At 52.5% G+C, this 9415-nt stretch overlaps 2 protein-coding genes across 2 annotated transcripts in view; both read left to right on the forward strand.

Moving 5' to 3' along the window:
• The first annotated feature begins 2777 nt into the window (after positions 1-2777).
• AGRP (agouti related neuropeptide) lies at positions 2778-3559 on the forward strand. The gene is made up of 3 exons (XM_004371489.1): positions 2778-2907; positions 3064-3149; positions 3377-3559. Exons 1-3 carry the CDS (start codon positions 2778-2780, stop codon positions 3557-3559), a joined length of 399 nt encoding a protein of 132 aa, XP_004371546.1.
• An 808-nt stretch (positions 3560-4367) lies between these two features.
• Positions 4368-9415, forward strand: part of ATP6V0D1 (ATPase H+ transporting V0 subunit d1) — a 42919-nt gene continuing 37871 nt past the window's right edge. The window contains exon 1 of the mRNA XM_004371490.2: positions 4368-4587. Coding sequence (XP_004371547.1) covers positions 4458-4587 — 130 coding nt within the window. The 5' untranslated portion in view covers positions 4368-4457. The remainder of the gene's footprint in view (positions 4588-9415) is intronic.

Consider the following 9415-nt stretch of genomic DNA (forward strand, 5'->3'; position numbering starts at 1 on the left):
TTTTGTCATCTGATGTGATTTTCCTATGTGTTGTAAATCCTACCTCTAACGATGTTAATGAGGTAGAAATAGCGGCAGTTAGTTTAATAAGTCAGGACTCAGTCTACAAGATTAAGTTTCGTCTTAAGTCAATCTCTTTGGAGAAATAAAAGAGAAGCAAGCAGAGAGACATGGGAACCTCATACTAACAAGAAACAAGAGCCAGAATAGCGTGTCTGTTGGACCCAGGGTCCCTGCACTAAGAAGCTCCTTGACTGAGGAAGATTGATAACAAGGACCTTCCCCTTTTCTACCAACAGAGACAGAAAGCCTTCCTCTGGAGCTGGCACCCTAAATTTGGACTTCTAACTTCCTAGACTGTGAGAGAATAAATTTCTCTTTGTTAAAACCATCCACTTGTAGTATTTCTATTATAGCAGCAGCACTAGATAACTAAGACATATGGATATACCACATTCTGCTTACCCATTCATCTGTTAACGGACAGTCTGGTTGTTTACACCTTTTGGCTACTGTGAAAAGTGCTGCAGTGAACATGGGTGTCCAGGTTTCTGTCTGTGTTCCTGCTTTCAATTCTTTTGGGTATGTTCCTGGATTGGGATTGCTGGCTCATATGGCAGTTCTATGTTTAACTTTTTGAGAAACTGCTAAATTGCTTTCCATCCATTGTGTTTTGATGGTTGGTCTTCTTGACCATCTCCCCTATTGGAGACCAGGGACACGGGCTGCCCCTCTGAGTGCCTCAGGTCTTGTCTGTCGCTGGCTACGGGGCTGATACATCCGTGTGCACACATCCAGGTAAAGACAGCTACTGCTCTGTAGGTGAGCAAAGACACTGAGCACCTGAGTGGGAGGAGGCCCCACCCTAGAACATAAAGAGCTGTTCTTAGTATGGTGCTGACCAGGCCTGCCAGCCAGGTGCCCGGAATCCCCATCCCCACTTCACCTGGGCTCGCTTCCAAAATCCACATGCAGTCCATGCTCCCCATACCCATCTCTTAAGACAGAATTTCCAGGGATGGGGCAAGGGTACAAGGATTTGGGGAAGGTGCCTCAGGTGCATTTGATGTATTGCCCTTCCTGAGCTCCAAGTGGCCCAACCAGGAAGGGGCACACCTGCGTGCCTAATACCTTCATCCTGCACCACTCTGAGAAGAGAAAGCTCTGAAGCGGGCCACCAAGCCGGGCTGCAGCCTCTGGGAAAGAAAGGTCAATGCTGACTGCCAGAGGGGCTTTGATACCAGATCTGTTTTGTGATAGAGTCACCAAAACAGCCAGTACCAGTCTGAGAGGAGGAAAGGGGACTGGCCTTCTGCTGGATCATCGTGCAGGCTCACCTCCTCCAAAAGACTTTCCCTGACTCCCCTGCTTCCTCCCCCGGGCAGCAGTAACTCCTAGGACTATTTAGGACTATTAACCTGAGGCAACCACAGGCAAGCCCATTGCCAGCCTGAGCCCAGAGCAGACACCAGTGACTGTCTGTAGGAGAAACCTGCCTTAGGCCACCTGCTGCACAGCCCCATTCGGCCAGAACACCAACACCAACTGTTGGTGCTGACCCCAGGCAGGCCAAAGACTGCCAGGTGCAGCATTTGGTTTCCACTTGCTGGCAAGAGGACCTCCACAGGCCTCCTCCTGGTCAGAATGACCCATGTGAGCCTGGGCAGCCCGCCCCAAAGGCCCTCATCCACTTTCTGCTGCCTGGAACCAGCCCAGTTTGTACACTGAGGCCTTAAAGCTGATTCAGCCTGCGTTCCCTCCCCATATAGGCTGGGGAAGGCAGGGACAGATGGGGGCCCTGTGTGTCCTGCCATTTCCACGAAGGGTCAGGCCTCCCCCCAGCCTGGTGTGACAAGACCAGGCATGGGCAGAGGCATGACAATGCAGGGTGGAAGGCAGCAGAGATTAGCACTAATGAGACAGGCGGCCAGAAAGCTTTTTACTCCGAAGCAGCTCGCCCACCCAGGGAACAGTTTGTTCTGCTTTCTTGGTTTCCAGGAACCCCAGGCGGAAAGGGACTCAGGAGCAGGAGCAGGGATGGGGGTCTTGGAGAAGCCTGGAGGGAGAAGGGGGAGGGGAAGTGGGGCCAGGGATGCAGGCAGGAGGACCTGGTTTTGGCTAGGTGGGCATCTCCCCTCCTCTCTCAATAAAACTCAGGGTCTGGGTCTGTACCCTCCCCCACCTGGCTCAGGCCACTCGTCTATCTCCCCCTTCGATGCCCTTGACCCAAGTTCCTGGAAGCAAATGAAACAGAACACAACGCGTAGGGACTGAGTGAGCATCTCCGGGGCCATAAATTAAATTAAATCTTTCAGGGCCACCTGCCTTGTTACCGCTAATAGCTCCAGCCTGGCCCACCCCTCTAGGCCCCTGTCCATCAGAAATTTGGGGGCTCTGGGCACCCTATCATATTCCCAGACTTTGATTAGCTCCTGGAGACCTCACCCCAAAGCAGGGATGGGCACCCCTCTTGCAGCGCACCCAAAGGCCCAAGGCCCAGGGAGAGAGGCCCAGTGTCCCCACCCTGCAGGGAGGGCCCCTCACCCCAGCTGCAGTGAGCAGTCACGTGTGGGCCCTTCATTAGGTCCTGCCATATAAACTGAGGACACGAGGTGGCTGGGAACTCTCAGGGCAGGGACCCAGCAAGCAAAGGTAAGTCCTCAGGTTGGGCAGGAACTCCTGCTGTCTGAGGGGGGCCTCTCTCTGGGGTGGGGCACTAGAGGGGGCTCCAAGGATGAGGAGGGACTAAGTGGTGGCTCTCCCCACTGAGCCAGGCCATGCTGACCGCAGTGCTGCTAAGCTGTGCCCTGCTGCAGGCACTGCCCACCGTGCAGGGGGCCCAGATAGGCCTGGCCCCCCTGGAGGGCATCAGAAGGCCTGACCAGGCCCTGTTTCCAGAGTTCTCAGGTCAGTGTGGACAGGGGTGGGCTGGGAGGGGCCTGGACACCCTCTGGTCACACACTGTCCCACCTGGTATGAGCCCTCCTTCCCTCTTCCCAATCCCAGTCCTGGGAGGTGGGTGTTTGTGCGTGCGGGGCTCTGCCCTCACATCTTCTGCCCCAGGCCTGGGCCTGCGGCCCCCGCTGAGGAGGACAGCGGGAGGACACGCAGAAGAGGCCCTGCTGCAGGAGGCCGAGGCCTTGGCAGAGGTAACCGCTTAGGGAAAGGGTCGAGGGGGCATGGCAGGCCTTGGGAGGGGTCATCAGGCACCACCTCCACTCCCCACCCCCAGACCCCTCTACTTGGGGCGGGCAACACTTCAGACCTCCCGTGCCCACACTCCACTGCCGTCCTGTACCCCGGATTGAGGCAGGTGGGGTCCCTGGACCTGCCCTCAGAAGCCAGCGTTCGTGTTCTTTCTTCCCCACCCTTGCAGGCGCTAGACCCGCAGGGCCGAGAGCCACGCTCCCCGCGTCGCTGCGTGCGGCTGCACGAGTCCTGTCTGGGACACCAGGTGCCCTGCTGCGACCCGTGTGCCACGTGCTACTGCCGTTTCTTCAACGCCTTCTGCTACTGCCGCAAGTTGGGTACTGCCTCTCACCCCTGCAGCCGCACCTAGCTGGCCGACGTCGGGGTCGAGGTCGGGGTCGGGGCCGGGGCCGGGACACAGGGGCGCGAATAAAGGCTGGTATCAACCCCGAGGCTGTTGCATCATTTCGAACAGGGCTGTCAGAGGCGGGGGGTGGGGGGATTACTGCAAGGGTGAGGGTGCTCCCAAGCCAAGAAACCCCACACAACCCTTACACCAGGCAGGGACTATGGAACCCCCCTCATCTGAGCCGCGCGCGCGCGAGCTTTTAGGGCGCCAGGCCCTTAAGGGGAGCAGAAGAGAGTCGCGCTCCCGCACTCCAGAATCTTGTACAATAAATGCAGGGAGGGAGGCAGGCGCGCGTACGGGCAGTAACTCCCGGCTGGCGAAGTATCAGGCCCAGGACCTGCTATGCAGCTAACTCGACGTGTTAACTCCGGTGGGCCTGCCCGTTCCCGGACCTCAGTTTCCCTCGGGGGGTGGGGGGCAGACTCAGATTCCAAGTCTGGAATCTTTCCCAGTATAAGAGCCACCGCCCGCTTCCATCTTAACCCCGCCGGCCCCTAGGGTGCCTGGCGCACCAGACCTGGGAAAGTTAGAGGTAGCATCCCTACGGCCACGGGCGCCACCACGCGGCCAGCCTCGGACACTCCAAGCGGCTCTCGCACTTCACGCAGGAGGCCCATCTCCCATCAGTGCGCAGGCGCCAGAGGGCTATTGCCAGCCCACACCTGCGCAACGCTTCCGTGAGAAACCATCCGGAAGCCGGGCGCCGCTCAAAGCCCCGCCTTATTGTGGTCACGTGAGGCGCTTGCGCATCACCTGACGCTCCTGACAGCCCGCTGCGGGCGCAGCGTCAGCTGATCGTGGAGTCGCGTCGAGTGCCGGCCGGTCGGGGTTCTACGGTCCCGCCGCCTCTTCCGCAGCCATGTCGTCCTTCCCGGAGCTTTACTTCAACGTGGACAATGGCTACTTGGAGGGGCTAGTGCGCGGCCTGAAAGCTGGGGTGCTCAGCCAGGCGGACTACCTCAACCTGGTGCAGTGCGAGACGCTCGAGGGTGAGCCGCGGGGCCAGACTGCGGGGTCTTGGAAGGCCCGGATGAAGGTCTGGCCGAGAAGGCGGAAGCGGGAGTTCTCGAAGGGCCTGAGGGGTCGGGGAGTCGGGCCTGAGGGGCCTCGCTGGTAATGCGGGGGCTGATGGCGGGTGCGCCGGAAGGAGATCTACCTCCAGCTGCGGCTCGGCGCGGGCCCAAACACAAACAAGGCCGCGGTGGTCCGCCTTGACTTGGGCCGCCTCTTCCCGGGTTGGGTCCGCCGCGTAGTTTGGAAGGAGGAAGTTTCTTTGCATGATGTGGGATGTGCCCGTACAAGCCTCTTCACTCTGACGTAGCCAGAGAGCCGTCCCCTGGCAACGCTTAGGGAAGCTGAGCGGAAAAGTTCTCCCACCCTCTCCACGTATACATGAAAGCCTTTGGGATCATTGAGTCTTCTCTTTGGCCTGAGGAGTGGGCCTTCCTAGGGAATTGCTGAGACAGTTTAGCGAGGTTTTCCTCCCAACTCCAAACTGCTGGCTGGGCACGGTCTCCTGATGGCAGTGTTTGGGCGATGGAGACGTAGCCCTGCAAGTCTGGAAGTTCATACAATTGTATTTGGCCTGTAAATCCAACCTCTCAGCGAGGGGGCTGCCTGTTCGGTTTCTTAGCACAAGAGTGGTGAGAGAAGTTCAGTTCCCCTGTCTTAACAACACACACCGCCCCCAAGTGGGATTGACTCTCCAAGGCACAAATGCATCAGATACACTGAATTGGAGGTTTCCCTAATTCCAGCCTCTGCCTCCTCCCTATACCTGGGTGGTAGAGAAGGGCAGGGTGGCTGGGATGTGAGTTCCTTTTCCCACCCCACCCTCAAGTGATACCTTTGAGCAGAGGTACTGATAGCCTTATATTTGTTAGCTGGATGGGGAAGTAATGGCCAGATGATTGACCTGGAGAAAATTTTCGCATCAGAATCCCATTGAAGTTAAAAGTGATCTCAAGGAAAAAAAAAAGTCAGTTATTGTTTTCTTACGAACTAAACCAGTAAAGTGAAAATAAATACCTTTAAAATAGAAAACATTGAATTTGAAATAATGATAATTGTGCATTTTATGATTTTAAGTCAAAGGTATAAGAATAGTTGTTGACCTCCCTTATGAGAGTGGAGGTGGGGAAGGAGAGAAGAGCACTTTAGAGTGCTGGGCTGTAGGAGCCTGCCAGCAGCCTGATTCTCCTCACTGGAGGAAAAGGAGGAGAAACAGGGAGGCTGCCTGGGGCAGGGTGTGGCACATTGTTGGTACTTAATTTGAGTTTTGTGCACTGCCTGGGACTGGAGAGAGAGCTTTATTTGCTTAAATCTGGAGGTGAACATCTTGCTCATCCACTGGCATTTGGTTGGCTTGTTTTCTTCTTGGCCTTCTCACTCCTGCTGCTACCTGCCCCCCTGTAGAGCTTCTGGGAGCACAGGGTTCCCAGCAGACCCTCCATAATCCTCTATAAACATGCTAGGCCACTCCTCCTACAACACTGCTCAGCACATGGCCCCCTTTGTAGGACATCATCTGGACCTTTAACATTGCATTCCTCTCCCTCACACAAGCTATCTCCCCGGCACTTCGTGCACATAGTGTGGTGGACTTTGGAGTAGGGCAAACCTGAGTTTGAATCCCAGCCCTGCCAGTTACTGGATTACCTTAGGCAAATTATTCAACACCTCTGGTCTAATATATTAACAGCACCTACCAACCTACCACATAAAGTCATTGTGAGAAGTCAAACACTTAGCCCAGCACCAAGGACAGAGTAAGCCATGGGTAAATGTTAGCTCTTGTTTTCGGTATTATTTGCACCTGCCATTTCCTCTACTTCTCCCTCATCCCCATAAAGCCCAGTGATTCCCACCCTTTAAGGCTCAGCTCCAGTGCCAACTCATCTTAGAAGCTCTCTGTGGTTATGCCAGGCCAGAATGTTGTCCTCTCCACTCACATCTCCTGTGGCATTTGTGCTGCTTTCTGGAGGTTTCTCAGCACAGGGGATTCTTGGGACCCTTGATACTCAGGACTTTTAGGGGCTGGGGGTAAACAGAAGCAAGGAGGAGTGACCAGAAACCCCATTTGTCTTCTACAGAAAGTTCTCTGCTTCTGAAGGTGATAACCAGAGGCCTGGCCTGCAGGCCCCTGTTGGTGGGTGGCTTTACCTCCTCATCTCCAGGGGAAAGAGGGTGTGGTAAAGGGAGACCTAGAAAGCTTGTAGTTCCCAGTGGGATTTCTAGGTGTGTCTTGAGGTTTCCAGAGAACATAGTTCAGGTGTTGGACAGCTCGCAGGAGGCACAGGGCATTGATGGGAGGGTGTTCGTTTGTTCTGCAAGGTAGGGCAAATGTAGCCCCTCCACCACATCCTAGACTTCCTGAGTTCCACAGCAGCAGGGCACTAACCTATCTTCTGCTAGACCTTGGTCTCTCAGGACCTGTGAAGCCCATGTATCCTTCATTGCCCATCTTTCTTTGATTGTTTCTTTCCTGGGGTAGGGGAGAGAACCTGGAGAGGTCCTTCCCCTTTGGTGAACTGAAGGGAGAGAGCCAGGTGCTTGCAAAAGCTTTTTCCAGCTGTGAGTATTTCTGGATGTGTTGAGTACCTTCTGGGAGCTGGGTCCTGTGCTAGGGATTTGTGGGGAAGAGGAGGTGGGTCACAGATGTACAAAGAGAAATTGTTGTTGTTGTTGTTGGGTGCCATTGAGTTGCTTCTGACTCATAGCAACCCTGTGTACAACAGAATGAAACACTGCCCGGTCCTGCACTATCCTCACAATCATTGTTATGCTTGAGGGCATTATTGCAGCCACTGTGTCTCATTCCATCTCGTTGAGGGCCTTCCTCTTTTTTGCTGACCCTCTACTTTACCAAGCATGATGTCTTTCTCTAGGGACTGGTTACTCCTGATAACATGTCCAAAGTATGTGAGACAAAGTCTCACCATCCTTGCTTCTGAGGAGCATTCTGGCTGTACTTCTTCCAAGACAGATTTGTTCATTCTTTTGGCAGTCCATGATATATTCAGTGTTCTTTGCCAACACCATAATTCAAAGGCGTCAATTCTTCTTCTGTCTTCTTATTCATTGCCCAGCTTTCACGTGTATATGAGGCGATTGAAAACACTAGGGCTTGGGTCAGGCGCACCTTAGTCTTCAAGGCAACATGTTTGCTTTTTAACACTTTAAAGAGGTCTTTTGCCCAAAGAGCAAATTTGCCCAATTCAGTGTGTCATCTGATTTCTTGACTGCTGCTTCCATGGGCGTTGATTATGGATCCAAGTGAAATGAAATCCTTGACAACTTCAATCTTTTCTCCATTTATCATGATATTGCTTACTGGTTCAGTTGTGAGGATTTTTGTTTTCTTTATATTGAGGTATAATGCAAACTGAAGGCTGTGGTCTTTAATCTTGTAAGTGCTTCAAGTCCTCTTCACTTTCAGCAAGCAAGGTTGTATCATCTGCTTATCACAGGTTGTTAATGAGTCTTCCTCCAATCCTGATGCCCCATTCTTCTTCATATAATCCAGCTTCTCTCATTATGTACTCAGCATACAGATTGACTAAGTATGCTGAAAGGATACAACCCTGACACACACCGTTCCTGACTTTGAACCACACCGTATACCCTTTTCTTTTTAAACAGCTGCCTCTTGATCTTTGTATAGGTTCCTCATGAGCACAATTAAGTGTTCCGGAGTTTCCATTGTTTGCAGCGTTAGCCATAATTTGTTATGATCCACACAGTCAAATGCCTTTGCATAGTCAATAAAACGAAGAGAAATTATACAGTATTATTTTGAATGTTTTCATTCATTCAGCATATACTTACAGAGCACCAGTTTTATTCCAGGCATTGTGACAGGGGCCAGGAATACTTTGTTGAATAATGTTCTCTTGACTCTCATAGTCTAGGGGTGGAGGTCAGCAGAGTAGGGAAAGATGTTAAGAGGCCAGTGTAGTGCAGTGATTAACACCGTTGGCCCACTGCTTCCTGGCTCTGTGGCTATAGGCAAGGTATGTAATCTCTCTGTCCTGAATTTCATCGTCTATAACGTGGTAATAATAATAGCACCTACCTCATTGAGTGGTTATGAGAGTTAAACAAGATAATCCATGAGTTTGGCAATGGTAAGTGCAAATCAATGTGCTGTTATTGTTATCATTAAGCAAAATAAATATATAATTACTTATTAAGGGTGATATTTGTGAGGGGGCAGTGGAGAAGTGATACAGAGAATCACAAGGGAATCTTCTTTGGAGAGCATGGCTGGTTAAGGCCCTGCTGAGGAAGTGATATTTGAGCTGAAATGTGAAGAATGAGAAGGAGCCAGTTATGCAGAGAGTTGGGAAAAGAGGGTTCCAGACGGAAGGACCAGCATGCGAAGGCAGAAATAGTTGGGCCAGTTAGAGGGACGGAAAGTAGCCCAGGGTGGCAGGACTTGGGGATGAGCATACAAATCTTCTGAGAACTCAGAACCTCGGTGTAAAGAAAAAAAAAGAGTATCCTGGGTGAGGGGTGAGACAGTACACAATACAGGGGAAACCAGCACAAGTTGTACAAGGAAAGGTCATGGAAGCTCCATAGACACATCCAAACTCCCTGAAGAACTGAATTGTTTGGTGGAGGGCCGTGGGGACCATGGTCTCAGGGAACATTTAGCTCAGTTGGAATAACACAGTTTGTAAAGACAATGTTCTACATTCTACCGTGGTGAGTAGCATCCGGGTCTTAAAAGCCTGTGAGCAGCCATCTAAGATACTCCAGTGGTCTCATCCCTTCGGGAGCAAGGGAGAATGAAGAGAACAGGATACAAGGAAA

This window comes from Trichechus manatus, unplaced genomic scaffold, assembly GCF_000243295.1.
Source record: "Trichechus manatus latirostris isolate Lorelei unplaced genomic scaffold, TriManLat1.0 scaffold00014, whole genome shotgun sequence".
NCBI classification, from domain to species: Eukaryota; Metazoa; Chordata; class Mammalia; order Sirenia; family Trichechidae; genus Trichechus; species Trichechus manatus.